This window comes from Perna viridis, chromosome 9 (assembly GCF_037379345.1).
Source record: "Perna viridis isolate PV_CMFRI_1.1 ecotype Kerala chromosome 9, ASM3737934v1, whole genome shotgun sequence".
Classification (NCBI taxonomy): domain Eukaryota; kingdom Metazoa; phylum Mollusca; class Bivalvia; order Mytilida; family Mytilidae; genus Perna; species Perna viridis.
The window spans coordinates 16,087,197-16,105,607 of record NC_142453.1 but is presented as its reverse complement, the minus strand read 5'-3'; the positions used below and the strand labels follow the sequence as shown (position 1 = coordinate 16,105,607).

The window sequence follows — 18,411 nt, the reverse complement described above, 5'->3', positions numbered from 1 at the left end:
ACAATCTGTGTGTGGAGATTTTTTATCTGTTGAAAAACATGGCCATTGCTACTGTAAATTGAGGATTTTAGGTAAAAACTCACAAAGCAATGGGTTAAATTTAGCAAAATCTTCTCAAGGTAAAATTAATTAGCATGATGAGATGGACCTATGCCGAAATTTTCATAAAGATCTGATGTTGATGTTGGAGTCATTGCTCTTGAAGAGTCAATAAATGACTATGAGAGATTTATTTTATAATATGAAAACTTGATGGACAGTGATTTTGTTACTCTTTTACTGCAGCCGAATATCCGCTGTTTCCTCTGGAGACTTTCCCCAAAATGTTGAAAAATATTTTTCCCAAAGGAAGGGAAATTCCAAATTTTTTCCAAAAATTTCAAAACCAAGTAAAGAAGCCTGTGAAATGTTCCTTGAGATGTGATTTCTCAGCCCGGTGCTTTGTTCACTTCAGAGGAATGTATTTCTTTGGCTAGTCGTAACCTTATGAATATTTGGAGTATGTATTTGTCAGTTTGGTATCGGTTTTCAGTTCCTGATCGGCATATGACACATTTTTGTCCACATTTTTTAGTACAGTAAGGTCAAGAGTCTGGCTGTAGAAAGGTAAGCAGACTCTTTTTTACCAGGTAAGCAATTCAGGCTCTAGTTGCTCTAGTCTGTAGGTCTGATTGTTCAGTTGTAGCCCATACCTCCTCAAAAACCACTTGAAGGAATTCAGTGAAACTTTCACTAATTCTTTTTCACATGATTTCATAATATGCACTTTCTATTTTGTTTTCCATTTGATTGGCTTTTTTACTGATGCAAAAGATGGACTTTGTCATTCGTCCACAATGAGGGGACTATTTCTTTTAATTTGCAAATCCGCTAAACTGCTAAATGGAATTAAATCAAACTTTCCAAACTCTATCACATGGTTATAGTTTGTTTTTCCATCTGAATGATGAGGTTATGGTTTCTATTGAGCAGAGCAGGGGGTTTCTCCAAGTGAGCTCTGACCACAGTTTTTCTAGGAAGAAAGCAGGTTCTTTAGGAGGCAGCAAGTGGGAAGAAAACTTTGGTGGAGCTGGCAAGACAAAATGTAAAATGGGAGATCTTTTTTGAATAAGGGTTCTAAGTTCTGTGGATGTATAAAGAATGGAGAAATGGAGAATTTCAATGTTTATAATAGTCTGAGTCTCTGAGAATATAATGTACTTTTTTTGTATTTTCAGAGGAAAATAAAGTGTCATTCCTCAAAAGTCTGTGTTGAATGCTGTGTCACATTGGTCAAAGGTCAAATTTTCATTTTGCATAATTTAAAGTCCTTTACATAGTTTTCTCTTGTTGTTTCTTCTCTGTCCTGTAACTTAAAATATGATACTATAGCATGGCCAATTCAATGTGCTTACTTCATTGAACTGTCTAGACATATGAAGGATAATACCAACTTGACAAGTTTTATGTTCATTAGTCAAATAATGATTTTTATTTATATAAATCCTTTTAGACAATTAAGTAGCATTTAATGTTTTGGTTTGTTTATTTGACACTAGACATAAAAATATAGTCTTATAGAATTGAATAAATATTACAAGACATAATGGATCATAGCTTATCAGAAAATGTGATGTTGAGGGCAGGGTGATGGTGATATTTTTGTATTTAAGTAAAAATATAAAATTCAAACACTGTGATTCATGGTGTAGAAAAAAAAATACCAAAACAAACGATGCTTTTTCAGTCTACATATACTATACATTCACATAGCGATAATTATTTATGTATTTAGATCTGCACTTTTGAGAAAATTACACATTTATCTCCCACTAAAATCAACCAAATAATTTTTTTTTTACATGCATGCATGAATCACCTTCTGTCTGATTTTTATAAAGACTCTTATTTAAAAAAAAAAAAAAATCTGGCAAATGAGATGGCATAGATGGAACTATACTGTCTTTATACATGTATGACATGAGTTTTATGGGTGCTTGTATGTACTTTCATCCCTGGACTGACCCGTGCAGGTCCAGGTGTCAAAAGAATAGGCCTGCAGCAGTGCTAAGCTTGTCGAAAAAGGCGACTAAATAGTGCTCAGAACCCTAGCCAGGGGCTAGGGTGCTCTGCCCACAGAGCAATTGGGTTGTGTGCCCCAGGTGGTGGAATGGGGTACCCCTGGCATGTTATATGCTGGGATTGTCAGGCTAAAAAATGGAAAACCTGACTGCAAACCGTAGTGGTGCACCACGTTGGGAAAGATGCCACGTTCCTCACACATTAAAAAACCCTACTGTGGTATTCTCCCATAGTAGGAACCATAGGGCTCCGCCACAGGAGGCTAAATTGCCCGACCCTACCGACCTTTCCCTATTTCCAGTGGCAATCAAAATTTCTCAACCCCATCATCATTTGTCCCATCCCATTTTTTATTTCATCATCATCATCATATCATCCATTTCATGTTCATCGCCTGGATATAGCTGAAATATTGCTGCTCGGACATTAAACACCAACAAACAAACAAACAAACATCCCTGGACTGCTTTTAGTATGCTCTCAAGGTCTATTGACTAATCAGTGTGTGTTCTGTAGGTCTATGGACTACTCAGTGTGTGTTCTACAGGTCTATGGACTACTCAGTGTATATTTTACAGGTCTATGGATTACTCAGTGTATGTTCTACAGGTCTATGGACTACTCAGTGTCTGTCTTACAGGTCTATGGACTACTCAGTGTATATTCTACAGGTCTATGGACTACTCAGTGTATGTTCTTCAGGTCTATGGACTACTCAGTGTATGTTCTACAGGTCTATGGACTACTCAGTGTATATTTTACAGGTCTATGGATTACTCAGTGTATGTTCTACAGGTCTGTGGACTACTCAGTGTCTGTCTTACAGGTCTATGGACTACTCAGTGTCTGTCTTACATGTCTATGGACTACTCAGTGTATATTCTACAGGTCTATGGACTACTCAGTGTATGTTCTTCAGGTCTATGGACTACTCGGTGTATGTTCTACAGGTCTATGGACTACTCGGTGTATGTTCTACAGGTCTATGGACTACTCAGTGTATGTTCTACAGGTCTATGACTACTCAGTGTATGTTCTACAGGTCTATGGACTACTCAGTGTATGTTTTACAGGTCTATGGACTACTCAGTGTATGTTCTACAGGTCTATGGACTACTCAGTGTATGTTTTACAGGTCTATGGACTACTCAGTGTATGTTCTACAGGTCTATGGACTACTCAGTGTATGTTCTACAGGTCTATGGACTACTCAGTGTATGTTCTACAGGTCTATGGACTACTCATTGTCTGTTCTATAGGTCTATGGACTACTCAGTATATGTTCTATGTGTCTATGGACTACTCAGTGTGTGTTCTACAGGTCTATGGACTACTCAGTTTAGTTCTACAGGTCTGTGGACTACTCAATGTCTGTTCTGCAGGTCTATGGACTACTCATTGTCTGTTCTATAGGTATATGGACTACTCATTGTCTGTTCTATAGGTCTATGGACTACTCAGTATATGTTCTACGGGTCTATGGACTACTCAGTGTATATTCTACAGGTCTGTGGACTACTCAGTGTCTGTTCTATAGGTCTATGGACTACTGTGTTATAACTTTAAATTGGTCCTTAACCATATGTTTTTTTTAGTATTTCCCCACTGGATCAGTGTTTGGATGGAGGTTAGCTGATAAGTGAATTGTTTATGGTGATTCTTGTGTTTATACATCATTTCCTTCAGATAATAATCCCATGGCTTTATACTGTGATGGTAGCTAGTCTCTCTAATAGTCAGGCAAGCAAATCTTCAAAGATCTAGTTGATCTGTAAACTGTTACTTTCTGGGATTTCCTTAGAATGAAAAAAATGCTGTTTTTTTCTTCTGAGAGTTCATTTTTCAGAATTTTTAATTTGCAGTGCATAACAAATTCAGAAATTAGTGTGTGTGCAGTAGTGATTGCAATATGTAATTTGAGGTGACAATGTGGTTTTAATTTTTGCTATTTTGAGGACATTTTCCTATCACAGATGTTTAAAATACCATAAATTTCAAGGTTTAATTGCTGCAGTCATAAGTCATTTTTGCAATTATAAAAATATCACAATAAGTTCTGAATTTACAGTAGGGAAATAATACTGCTTAGATGTTGGGTTTATGATACATACCACTAATTCAACCAATGAGCTTTTAGAACTTACACAAAAATAGTCCTATACAATTTTAAGTGCACTTGTGTTAATATGTTGCTGTGGAAAAAGTATACATAACATTTGCACAAGTGAGCCTGTTTTTTGGCTGAGAGTCATATTTTCTTTATTTCTGCATAAAATGGTCACTGTAACTTACTGAATTAAACTTTTTATGAGTTTGGTATGAAGACCCCCCAGTCATTCCCAAATAATGGGTACAATTAGATTGTAGAAACTGATAAAAATAAATGTCAACTGAACAGAGGGACAAATGGTATACCATTTTGTATCTATATCTGGTCTGTCAATTTCCAAAATTTCACTCGCACCATCAAAGCAGTTTTCAAGTTATAGAATTTTTAAGATGTTAAGGTAGATGTGAACGTTACGGAAGTTAGTGTTTTATAAAGTCAGCCTTAATAATTAAAGAAGAGGAACACATGATGTTTATCAAGGCTCATGTGAAAAGGCTTACATATACCACCATAACAAAATAATTAATGGTATTATTCTGCAATGTATAGAAAGAAATAAACAAATAAAATGTCTGAATCAAGAGAGTTTTTTTTATAATTAATTCATATTACAAGTTTGCAGTACTAGAGAAGTAATGAATTTTAACATATAAAAAGGTCTTATTGTATATTATTATAGTTTCATATTACAGCTTTCCAAAATGATCTAATAAATATGTTTTGAATTACTATTGCGCATGTTTCATGTGGCATATCCACATGCCCAACTTTGTTACGGAGGTTAAGAAAAAAACAGTATGCAAATGTTGATACAAAGTAACATTCAAATATTTATTGCGTACATTTTACAACAACTCACAGACAAGATACAAACTAGACAACTGTTTTTTTATATCAAATTATATGTATTTTTAAATTAAAAGGACCTTTTATGCAATAATCTCCGTAACGATTCATGAACATTCACGAGATTGTTTTATCTTAACTTAATATCGTTAATTTGATATTTCTTGTAACCAACAGTGATATTTTACTGGCCATATTAGACAAATTTATATAACTTGCAATGACATTAAGACGAAATATATTATTTTCAATTATATTTTCGTGTTACGGAGGTTATTTTTTCTCATTTAATTCACATATATTACCAAAACATCACAATAACATGTTTGGAATGACAAGTACATCAAAGTTTTTTAGGCATGTGTTTTAGCGAGGATCTCGATTTTCTTCAAGTCATCTAATGGGATGGTATAAGTTTTTATCCTTTTCCCCGATGGTTTAGGAGGAGACACAATAACACATAAAATGTGCTCCAATTTTATCCAGATTATGTCATCTTCCTTTGGCCATTTGAAGCTCTCCCCATATCGACCAGCCTGTGTCATAAACTTCACATTGACTTCTTCATCATTTTGATCTAAATCTATAACTTGTCCTATGTACCATTTTCGTTGGTACATTGCTGCAACCCAAGTTTCTTTCGAAAGTTTATCTAGCGCAACAGTCTCCTGCTGGTGTCTGTTTATTTCTACTCCTTCTAGATTTCTTCCTTCTCCTGTTTCTCCCTCTTGATCTGAACTTGCCAGAGCTTCTACAATGCCCTCGTTACCACTGTCCTTTACAAGTCGATGAAGCGTGTACCCTACACATGTTGATGTAGAAATATCAGCAATACATTCCTTACAATAGCATGACGTATTTCTTGTATATACTTCGGTTATTCCATTTCCTATGACATAGTGAATTTTGAATGTTCCTTTGACAGCAACAGGTGTAATTCTTTCCGACAAAATCTTCTCTGAGTTATCATAATCCTCCTGGTTGTAAGATATGTATTTCACTCTACTCCCAGATTCCCGAGCTCCAGTAGCCCATATCATAAAATCGTCTGCAGACTGAATCGACCTCTTGCCTTGCTTGACGGCATTATCCGCAGCTCTCTTGACACTTGCGCCAAGCCCGTCACATGGCCCCTTGCCATGACCACTTTCAAGGTAGCTCCATCGAGCTGACATTCCAAATTCCTGATCGTGCATTGCAATAAACTGGAATATTGTTTTATTCCTATACTGACTTGTCGGGGAATCGCTTAGGTAATGTATTCTTTTGAGGTTTGGATTGTCTTCTTTCATGATAGCTATCATTTTTTTAAGGATTGTGTAGACTGCTGTAGCATTGTGTGACAGAACATCTGAAGCAGCAACATAGCTCTGTATTTTGTTGTCCGTACCAGTAGGATAATAAACTACCATAGTATGCAGAGATATCATGGCAGCATTCCAGTAAGCTGATTGTACCTCTTCAACTGAGACACAGCCAAAGTTTTCCGCAAAATCCATCCATATTAAAACTTCATTCTCTGGAAGGTTTTCGCGAAGGGTTTTGAGCTGACTGTATTGGGTATGAACTCTATCAACGTGATCCCTGAATTCTGTCAGATCTTTATCAAATTTGACGCAGAAGTCTGCTTTTGTTACTGTTTCTTCTATTTCTTTAAACCTCATTTTCGTTCCATCTGGAACTCTCTTCCACTGAGTGAACTTGATTGTAGTAGATTCCAGCGAGTTTATCTGTTCTAAGATCTCCTCATTGATGGTGTACTCCTTGATGAGCATATCAGGATTTTTGGAGCACCTCAAGCCTACATTGTTTAGACCCTTTATTTTCAAAGCCAGGTTCTGATGTTTAGAGCACAGACAGGTTTTTCTGTTGGCAAAATCTGCGAGAATTATATGCGGTGGTCTTAACTTATAAAAGACCGTTCTCGACATCTGAATTTCTGGGTTTTCGAGCTTGAACTTTTCGTACAGGTTCATTACATAATCTGACAAAACATGCTTCTGCTTAGTTTCTTTATTTGTCGTTTTAGTGTCTTTTTTCCCTGGTAGTGTAGTGCTGTTATCTTCTCTCTCTAAGAATTCAATTACCACGCCCTTCACCTGTTCGGACATAGCTTTGCCTTTCCTCTCTTTTGACAAATCATTAACTTTCTTTCTGTTTACCCCAAGTGATCTACTCAAGGCAGATGCACACCGATATCTTGACATCAACCCGGACCAGACTGATTTAACCCCTTTCTTCTTTTTCTGCTGTACTGATGACCTAATGCTATGAAGTACTGTGTTAGAAAGTAAGAGTTGTTTTCTAACTTGTGCTGCCCTTTTCCTATCTAGCTGCAAGGAGTTTACTTCTGTTCTTGTTTTGCTTCTAGGGGTCATTTCATTGATAGGTATTCTTTCGTTATTGATAGAACTATCCAAACTTGAAATTTTTTCTGCGTCCTCTGCATCTGTAGATGTCAACGTCATCGAGGGTTTCTTCTTGTTCAAACGCTCAATTCTTTTCTGTAACCTTTTATTCTTTCTTTCCAGTTCTGAATTCTTTCCTAACAGTTCATTATTTTTCCTGTACGCTGTTCTCAACGACCTCCGATATGTTTTTCTCACTTGTTTTCCCTTGTTTATGTTGTTGATTGGCAATTTGACTATCATTGTTAATGAGGAGGAAGGTCTTGCAACTTCGATCGTATCATTTTTGACTCTTTTTACTTTCTTGTAATGTCGCTTTGACTTCTTACATAGCTCTTCTCGTCTTTTCTTTAATGCAGCGGGGGAAAGTAAATTCGATGGAATATATGTTTCTCTTTTCCTTTGAGCTTCTTTCTTGAGATATGTAACTGGGTTTTTTGCTTTTTGTTTCTCCCTATAACGTCTCTGTCTCTCTGCATTACTCAGTGGCATTGTCTGAAAATAAAAATAGAACGAAATGAACAGGCTTGTTTTCATACACGCACATGCGCAACTAATCTGGGGGACATGCATAATACTCATACACTCGCGTGCCCGCACCTACATAGATATTATAATGTATTTATACTCCACTATGAAGCATAGGCGTCAATCGATAATCATATATTTTTTTTCTATCCTCCGTAACGAAATTAAAAACCTCCATAACGGCAAATTCGAGCACTTACCAACATCGAACGTATATATCACAGTTAGTATTTCAATGTAATGACTATCAAGACAATGGAACAAAAAATATTCTTCGATTATCGTAACCATAGGAGAATTAAGTCTTGCCTGGAACAAATGATTAATTTTTTTTTAATTTCTATCCTCCGTAACGTATATCAAAAGTGTTGTTAATGAAAGGCATCAATATTTGATACTCATAGGTGGTAATTGATTGACTAAAACGGGATCTGTAACAATGTAAACAAATTTTTAATTGTTATTTTCGTGTATGCATGTTAAATTTTTTTTATTATTAGCATAACCTCCGTAACATTCATGAAGTCTCGAAAATCTGGATAATATTGGCTATACACCGCTATTGAAGTTGTGAAAGTCGTCGTATTTTAGCAAAGTTGTGTTGTAGAGTCTTATATATGAGAAAATGGCTGAGAAAACGTTTATTGTACGTTTTAATGTTTCTTGCATCATGGGGAATAAATGAGCAAACTTACCTTTCAAAAATCGATAAAAATATTCTTTATATCTTTCTTTTGTCGTGCTGTATTATTTTCAACAAAAGCTGTCTGCTACAAAAATGACTTCCGGCGGTGTCAACAGCCGTTGATACCGATAAAAAGGTCCGGTAACAACTGCGTAACGGAGGTTATTAAAACGGAGGTTAGGTTTATTATTATTAATTTGGATATATGCAACAATTTTCTTGATTTGCTTTCATAAAACTGATTCTTGAGAAGAATTATGTGTATTTTAAAGAAACTTTGAATCATATGAGTTGTCCCTGAAAATATGTTACAAAATTATGCGTAACGTAGGTTAGGTTCTTATATGCGACAATGGGAAAATACAGAACAAAAAGTATTTTTTTCAATTTTCATAACCTTGTAACAAAAGTTAGAGGTAGCATTTAAAAAATTAATATATCAACACTTCTTAAAGTCATATGAATCAGGTTTTCTTGTCATATGAATATTTCCTGCCCGTACCTCAACATTCGTTATGGTAGGTTATACGTTTATCGGCGACATTGATTTAGTTTCTTGGTCAAAGTGTATTCAACATCATGCGATGAAGAAAGTAATATATAATTAAAATATAATATGGTGTAAAATAAAAATGGAAAGTTTATATGAATTGGATGAAAAGAAGGATGTTAATTTCACACCTACATTTGGACTTTTTCTAAGCGACATTCGTATTTGGAGTGATTTCCGGATAATGGATGTTAAAATCACACAAAATTATTTACGATTTACATCACCACGAAATATAATTTTATGTTAGTATATATTCCAACTTCTAAGAACAAAAAAGAAACTTCTCCGAAACAAATTTTAAGCTGGTAATTTATGGAATATTGCCGGCGACACTGTAATTATGTAATTGTACCCATTATTTGGGAATGACTGCCCCTTTTTGTGAAATGCAGGGGAATTCCCATTCTATAGTTAGCTCATTGTGTTCTAGAAGCGACTCCGTGCAGGTCCGGGTGTCAAAAGAATTGGCCTGCAGCAGCGCTAAGCTTGTCGTAAAAAGGCGACTAAATAGTGCTCAGAACCCTAGCCAGGGGCTAGGGTGCTCTGCCCACAGAACAACTGGGTTGTGTGCCCCAGGTGGTGGAATGGGGTACCCCTGGCATGTTACATGCTGGGGTTGTCAGTCTATAATACAGAAACCTGACTGCAAATCATAGTTATGCACTGTGTTGGGAAAGATGCCACATTCCTCACACGTTAAAGAACCCTGCTGTGGTATTTGATAGGAGTAGGAACTTCTGAGCTCTGGCACAAGAAGCTAAATTGCCTGACCCTACCCATCCCTCCCTTTTTTTAGTGGCAACCAAAATTTGTCATTCCTTTTATCCTTGTGTCCCATCATTTTTTTCATTTCATCATCATCATCATATCATCCATTTCATGTTCATCACCTGGATATAGCTGAAATATTGCTGCTCGGGCATTAAACCCCAACAATCAATCAATCAATCTTCTAGAAGCTGGTGTTGCACTGCAAGGTAGTACTTTTAAAGCTACTTGTATTAGTATAAACATGCAGCTTTCAGGTGAGATATTGTCTTCTTCAGGTTAAACTCGGTGAAATTAGCATTGGAACTTATGGGAAGTGACATTAGTGGTTTGTAGCCTTAATTTTAGACACTGCCTGATTCTTACAGAGACTGGTAACTATCTTTGTTACATATACTCCATCAAGCCTCCCCTGAGTTATGTTCTGTTTACTGACTTCTTAATGGTACCCATTCCAATACCCACTTTGGATCCCACAATAATGGCACACTCTGCCTATAAGTGCATCATTCCAATATATAGGCCAATAAAATTTAATGTTTGACACAATTATGGCTCTAGATAAGTAATGCATACCACTGTTTCCTACAACTTAAACTTCTAATCTGGATCCAAGATGGACTCTGGTAAGCTGTGGTTATTAATTAGTATAATCAAGATTTAAGTACGTGTATCAACTTATACATGAATTAGTGTTTTTAATGGTCAATTTTCTGGTGGTATTCATTTAGAAAGAATTTTGGATTGATTTCTGAAAATTTTGGATGAAGTTAGATATTAGTTTTGGTTTAATTGGAACATGTTTTTTTAATAATAAACTGTTCTGTAAAACTTTTTTTTTTAAATATGAACTTCCAACACAAATTCTCTAAATAGAGAGAACACTATATTAACACATATTTGCAAAATTTATGGAAGGCATGACCTTCTCTGTCAGTTGAAAATAAACAAATGCCAACTGATACAAAAAGAAAACAATTCAAGGGCATTTTTTTTATTAAAATTGCAACTGATGAAGGTCGTGCCTTTGATATATTTTGCAAATCTGAAAGAAATGGCCAAGGACCAGAATTCCCAGAATTCCCTGACCAAAAGTTTTAGTGCTACAAAAAAATTCTTCAAGGTTTTAGTTAGAATTGTGCTAAAATTGATTTATTTGTGTGTTTAGCATAAAGGTATAATGGAGGACAAAGTTCTTATAATGGTAATCAATCCAAATTTAACCTTTGACCTCAGAAGCCCTGAGAGCCTGATTTCAAATCTGACAGGTAGTTAACTTGTAATACCAAGTGTAACACTAAGCAAGGTTCTTTTTCAGTTTCGTATCTTTAACAATATTTAATGTTTATAGAAAGATAAATCCTAGTTAATTAAAACTGTAAAAGGCATTATTATTTTTAAAAAATGTCAGTATATTCAACTTTATCCTGTAACAGGTAACACCTGCCTCATATTATGTTATAATTACATGTGTATGTTATATTCTAGCATTAAAAGGAATTATGCTAAAAGGATGCTAAATTTCATACTAATTTTTGCCAAAATTAATTTGTAAAGGCTGAAAATATTGAACTTGTAAGATTGGCCTTGACATTTCTTTTTTCTAAGTACACTAAACTCAACATCTTCCCATATCTCCTTATAATTACTATTTTATTTGAGAAAATTACTGTTAAATTAACCAAATAATTGAAAAGATATGTTCAGATAGTATCTTTAGTTCTGAATGCGTCAATTTCAGACCTCAAAGGCATATGCTTGTTGCCTTAGTTATAAGACATTGTGAGTGCTATCTATAAAGTCAAATGAATCATAATTATTTTATATTAAATATGAGTACACTTTCCTTTTATATCTTTTGAAGATCAGAGTGCAGATGCTTGAAAATAAATCCCTCTCTGTTGTTTTGGTTTTAGTGAAATATTATGATCATGCGTGAATCTCTGATTAAATTCTTGGAGGTAAGAGGATTGAGGTAGAAATTTCAGGATATTGAAAATACCCAGGTTAAAAGTATGATTTAATTAATGAAAATAATGCATATTTGTAAAAATTTAAATCAGAATAGTATTTTTTTTTATTTTATTTATTCTAGTGTCAATAATACACCAATCAAAATAATTGTTTATTTGGAAACTGCAGTTTTTATTTTTATTGATGATACCAATTCTGTATATTTTTTTATCAATATCACAAAAAAAATCTAATGGGGGAAAAATGTTTGTGATGCAATTCTCAATTTACAGTAACATGACGATCAAATTGACCCAAAAATAACTCAAATTATGAAACCACTGAAGAATAACTTTTGAAGATTAATTTTGTGGGTTTTTTTTCCACATTTTTCTTTTAATATTAGTGATCTACTATCCATTTTGGTTGAAATGATCCTTGGTTAAATGAATTGTAATCATATATAATGTAAATTTCAATATGCTATACACATGTTTCATGGAGTAATCTTAGAATCAAACATGAAGGAAGATCTTAATCCAAAAATTAATTGTATTCAAGAAGCTCTCAAAACAAAAGCTACTAGAAAAGTGAGTCAATTCCATCACTTATAGGTTCAAAAATGTGCAGTACTAGAAATGAAGCCTTAGTGTTTTATGTATTTTGAAATTTCTTTTACTCCCAAATTTTGATAAATATGATAAATAAAATCTGATGTATTTCTTGAAAGAGTAATCAAGGGAATCAATATTTGACAAACATGAAATAACTAAAATAACACATACAAACAAACATTTATGACCGACCCAGACTCCACTAAAAACTGGGAGCATGGACCAGGTGCATTGGTAGGGTAAATGTACTCTGCTTTTCTAGAAACAGTTGTGATTTCCTTGGCTATCAGCTTGTATGGTTATATTTATTGTTTACACTTTATAGATTTGCAATAATGTAAGTTTTTTTATTGTAAAAATAGAAGACCAAATGATTATAGTACATTTAATATTTAAATTCTATAAAAAGCCAAATTTTCCACTGTAAATAGCATCAGTTTGTTTTTGTTTGATTTTGATAATTACATTAGCATATATAGCAGAATTGGGTGTAGAAAATGATTTTTGCAAATGTAGCAGAATTTAATGTCACAAATGACATTAGCAGAATTTGTTTTCAAAAATGACATTAGCATATTGTGTTAATAATTATGTAGAAAAATGACTTTAGCATATATATAGCAGAACTTGCTCACCTACATTTTAAACAGGTAAGAATATATTGCCAGGATTTTCTTCAGTTTTTATTGATTGATTGATTGATTGATTGATTGATTGAGGTTTAACATTGTATTGTTGATATTTCATGCAAGTTTGACAAGTCAAATTAACCCTGCTTTGTACAACTGCCTAACATTGTTGGTTTAAAGCAAAGAGTTCTACATTATTATTGCATTGCACATTTTATTGCCGAGAAAAATAATGTTTTACATAAATTTGAGGATATATGGACCCTATTAGAAATAATGGAGATATTTGATTACTAAAAATGTGTTTATTAGACTTTTAAATACAAGATAGTATTTCGTCTTTTTTTTTTATTTCAAATTGTAAATTGAAATGTATGCATCATGTAATGATTGTCTCTTGAGCATTAGTGAGTGAGAGTGAGTGAGCATGATAAGTGCAGTCTTTCCAATTAATATTATGTAGTGAGAAAAAGTCGCTAATCGTCAAATATTCACTGTCACTGAGTTTGGTATACTTTAAACATCCGAAATGATACAAATGTGATATGCTGTAAAATCGGGAGACTTTGCCAAAATCTTGGTTCCCTTGAGATTATTGTGTACTCTTTCATAACCGTTATGACCCGAATGGCTATATATAGATATCGGTGTACTGATAATATTTATGACCTTTATATAACCAATTGTAACGAACGTCAGTGTTTGAATCGGAAACTGGATAATATTACATAAATTCAATGCTAACCGATCATTTTATCTTTTAATGTAAACGAATACAAGCGAAAAACATGCATAGACATGTGTATGATATATTTTTAAAAAGGTACGTTGTTGTGATCTTTGTGTCCTTATGATATTGACAGGGAACCAGTTTATGAACCAGATTAAGCAACTGGCAATGAAAATTCATAAATATCGGGGCCTGCTAATATATATGACCTATGTAGTCCTGTAACAAGCCCCAGTGCCTGAATCAGAAACTGGGTAATGTTCAAAGCTAACTGATCATTTCATGTAAACTTCCCATTCTCATTCAAGCAAGAAACACATGTAGAACACACTTGTATGATATTTATGAGGTACATTTTTATCTCATATGCATCTTGGCTCTCAGTGGATGGATTGATTTCATTTTTGGTGTGTGGCTTTATATTGATGGTGCATACATTTTCAGTGATTTTGGGTACTGTAGGATATTGACTTCCTGTACAAGTGGGTGTATTACCTTACACAACAACGCCAGTGACTTCAAGTTGATGATGACCTCCAGTAAACTTTATTTTCAGTGATGGTACACAGGTTTGAGGGATGGCAAAGATCTGGAATGAGGTATAGCCTGTTCATCCTGGCCCTGTGTCATTTGACTTCCTCACTTGATTTCCGTTACCATAACAACGAGGATGTAGCTAACTACTTTACAAAAATGTCAACAACATATCCAGACTTGACATACCTGTACAGTATAGGCAAAACAGTGCAAAGTAAGTTTATCTGTGATTTCAGTGTTTTAGCATCACCCTTGCAAAGGGAGCAACCATTTTATTCCTAGGGGCACTAGGATAAAATTTGAATTGAAAGGGTAGGATGATGATGTATGGTTTAAAAAAATTCCATCAATAATTGGGTAAATCCAGGGCAGTCTAGAATAAAAAGTCAAAGTCAGTAATTAAACTGAAAAAAAAATTCAGTACACAAAATTTTGACCTAGCCAACCTCCCCCTCCTCAAAGATATAAAATGTATGCTCCCTAAGAAGAAGAAGGGTACACTGTTTTACCTCTATCTTCTATTGTTTGACCTTCCCAAACATGGTATTTTTCTCATGAACTAAAAATTTGCTACACAAAATTTGGTATACAAAATCATTAAGAAGTTCCATACCTTGCTTATTGATGTAAAGCCTGTCTCTTATCTTATCCAATTTAACGACTGTTCAGATGTTGAAAAAATGTTTTAGTTAAAACAAAGTTTTGAAAAGACCTTGGATTTTTAAAATACCATGAAAGCATTGGATATGGAATGCTTATGCTTGATATATGTTTGCATTGTAAACAAAGCTGTTTTATTGCAATGCATTTTAAAGCATTTAAAATCAGAACCTTCTTGTGAGTTTCAAAAATTGAGTTTTTATCAATTTTAATTGACCAGGTGGAATTTGAAGATCTGAAGTGGGACCCAATCTTAGACCTTAGAAAAACCTCAAGGCATTGGCTGAGTTATTGTACCTCATTGTGCAGCATAATGGCAAATGATATCTATTAGTATTTTAACCATTTGCACCTTATGGCAGGTTGTTTTGATGGGTGCAAAATTTGGTGATTTTGAATCAAAAAGACACACAAAATTTTTTTGTCTTTTCAAATTCTGGTGGATGTTAAGTGGTGCACTGGGTACTGAAGCCTGGAATAAATATTTTATATAGTTTGTTTGGCCTCTTCAGACAGACCCCTTTAGTACAAACCCCCCCCCCCCCCAAAAAAAAAAAAAATAAAATAAAAAACAAAAAAAAAATTTACAATATTAGATTTCAATATTTGGCTGTGGTTTGTAATTGGTTTTGATTGCATATCTTGGTTAAATATGAAACTGTATTAATTTATTTTTAGCACTTCATGAACATGCTGAATGTACTGTTACTGTCGATTTTCATTATGATTTTGAATATTGGACTATAATGACTATCTTTTGTCATTTCAGGCTGCATCCTGAAAAGCATTTTTGTTTTTAACCAAGTCATAGTTTTTTCAATGCTAGAAAATTGTAAAAAAAAATCTATAAAAAGCAAATGACCTACTGTTAAGCTTTGGAATAGTTATTTCATGTATTGTTTTAATATCTTATAGACAGAGACTTATGGGTATTGGCAATAGGCAAGAATCTAAGGAACCATGTCAACCTAAGACCACACGTCAAGTACATTGGCAACATGCATGGAAACGAGGTAAAATAGCAAAGCAATGTTAACATGGAAATGAAGTAAAATAGTAATGTAAATGTTTACATGGAAACATAGAAATTTTACCCTGAAAATGTTCACAGGGTGTTATTTTTTTGATTTGCTGGATCAAAAAATTCTGGGCTGAAAAAAAGCGTATAAAATTTAAGGATGATTAACTTGTTCAGTGAAAAATGTTACCTTAAGATTGAAGAGTAATGATAAAAGTAAACCAGAAATATCCCTTTAAAAATAATAATGAAAACATTCTAATGTGTTATCTGGACATTGACATATCTTTGCCCAAGGAAATAATTTGAGAGTGATCAGTAGGTCAAATCTTTGCCTTTCAATATACCAGAAACAATTAGTAGTAATTAAAGCAAGGTGTTTAGTGCACTATAAAACGTCATCGGGAATACCTGTACTAAGTCAGGATCATTGTAGTTGTTTTCAACTTTCTTCGTCTATTAATGTATTGAATAAATGTTCAGGTTAATGTCATTCAAATTCATTTAAATTGTACATGTCCTATGTATGTAAAAAAAGAAGAAAAAACCTACACGAGTTATGCAGACTTCTTAGGATTAGCTTTAGAACTTGTTGTTGGAGGCAACATTTAGATTTCCTGTAGGGATTGAAAAATTTTATTGTAAGGTCAGAAAAAAAGACTAGGATGTAACCCATGTTTTTCATAAAATTATATTTGTTTCCATAACAGGTTGTGAGCCGAGAAGTTTTACTTCATCTAATTGATTACTACCTGACCAACTATAATACTAATTCCACAATTCGTACATTCCTTGACAACACTGGCGTACATATTCTCCCAACCATGAACCCTGATGGATTTAACAAGTCTATGGAGGGAGATTGTGATGGTATTGGAGGCAGGTATGTTTGGGTGTACTAATTTAAGTTTTCTCCTAACCTTGATGTCAACCGTCAAAGAAGGGTCTAAATATTGCCATGATTAATTGTAAAGAGTGTGTCCAGTATGTGGTTGTACAAATTCTACCAACCTTGAACCCCGATGAAACATGCAAGTTTGAAAAAGGAAATTGTGCTTATGTCTGTTATGCACAACATTGTTATACATATTCTCCCAACTATATTACCCTCTGTAACCATGAACCTTGATTAATTTACCAGATCTCATTTTAGTCATGGGTTCATATAATGCAGAAAGTCTTCTGCCTGAAAATGAGAAAAAAGAATTAAAACTTCTTGCATCAAATCTTGATTTGTCACAAATGTACACATCAGAGACATTCTTGCTTGCTTTGTTCAGCCTTTAATTCTATTTACTACCCCTCTTTACCTGAAGCCCTGGATCTGCCTTAGTTGTTGTTTAGTCATTTGTAGCTATGTATATGCATTCAGATTCATAGTACATGTTCACTGTATTGGTATGGTGCCATATAATACTTGTTAAGGTAATTTTCAGAAAAATCAAAAGTGCAATTTTTGAGTTAAGCCATTTTGCCATCCACCTTTCTCACCATTACATGGCTGGGTATTGTTCCATTTTGTGCAGTATTTTTAAATTCAAATCTCTAGCATTATGCCCCAGATAAACAGAGGAAAAAGTCTAGTAGTCTATAGTTTGGAAACCTCAAAATAATCATTTCAATTTACATTGGAAAGGGGAGATAACACTGTCAGTTGATTTTGATATAAAATCATAATTTTGCTTTATCTAATAAATTAAATATAGGGATGGTAGACATTTTAGAATTAATTGGAGGATCATCTCACCTTGAAAAGATTGTTCATATCTTTTATCAAAGAACAACCCATATTATGTGACTTGATAGTATACTGTGTGCCCATTTTTTCAAGATAGTGAAGTTCAAGAATTCCAACTTAAAGGGAAATAATCAAGTAGATTTTCTGCTTTTATGGTTCCAAGATTTTTTAAAAACAGGATAAAGACTGTTGATATATTGTTTGCAAATATGAAAAATACCAAAATTTTTTTCAAGATGATTGGAAATGTCATGCAATATGCATTTCTGTAATTAGAACACTGGCTGCAGCGTCTAGAGTGAATTTTTAACATCAGAGGCTGCCTGGAGCATGGTGAAATAGTAATAGGATATTTAATTGGAAAGAGTAAATAACCAAAATATTATCATGAGTGTCGAAGAATGCCTAGATTTAACGAGTGTGCAGAACTTGTTCCACGTACCAGTTTAATCCTCAAACATTCTTGGCATTTTCTGTTGCAATTAGTAAAAATAATTTTGCCTGGACAATAAAAATTTTAATGGATTTTAATTTATTTTAGGTACAATGGTGGTCTCCATTGTAGAGATCTCC

At 33.9% G+C, this 18,411-nt stretch overlaps 2 protein-coding genes across 6 annotated transcripts in view; one reads left to right on the top strand and one right to left on the bottom strand.

Moving 5' to 3' along the window:
- The window catches only part of LOC148606954 (carboxypeptidase D-like), a 41,211-nt gene that overhangs the window by 17,778 nt on the left and 5,022 nt on the right, over positions 1–18,411 (top strand). For 3 of the 5 annotated variants that reach the window (XM_088544104.1, XM_088544105.1, XM_088544106.1), the window contains 3 exons: positions 14,442–14,636; positions 15,998–16,095; positions 16,811–16,983. In XM_088544104.1, coding sequence (XP_088400230.1) covers positions 14,442–14,636; positions 15,998–16,095; positions 16,811–16,983 — 466 coding nt within the window. Of the gene's footprint in view, positions 1–8,773; positions 8,815–10,530; positions 10,586–14,441; positions 14,637–15,997; positions 16,096–16,810; positions 16,984–18,411 lie in introns of those variants that run through there. The other 2 variants (XM_088544107.1, XM_088544103.1) reach the window with 2 other exon arrangements.
- LOC148606955 (uncharacterized) lies at positions 4,405–8,775 on the bottom strand. Its single transcript, XM_088546019.1, has 2 exons — positions 8,649–8,775; positions 4,405–7,920 (listed from the first exon to the last, which is right to left on the bottom strand). The coding sequence occupies exon 2, from the start codon at positions 7,915–7,917 to the stop codon at positions 5,371–5,373; it is 2,547 nt and encodes an 848-aa protein (XP_088402145.1). The 5' UTR covers positions 7,918–7,920; positions 8,649–8,775; the 3' UTR covers positions 4,405–5,370.

Bases quoted from the DNA above. Each gene is read 5' to 3' on its own strand.
- LOC148606955 (XM_088546019.1), bottom strand. From the start codon at position 7,917: ATGCCACTGAGTAATGCAGAGAGACAGAGACGTTATAGGGAGAAACAA.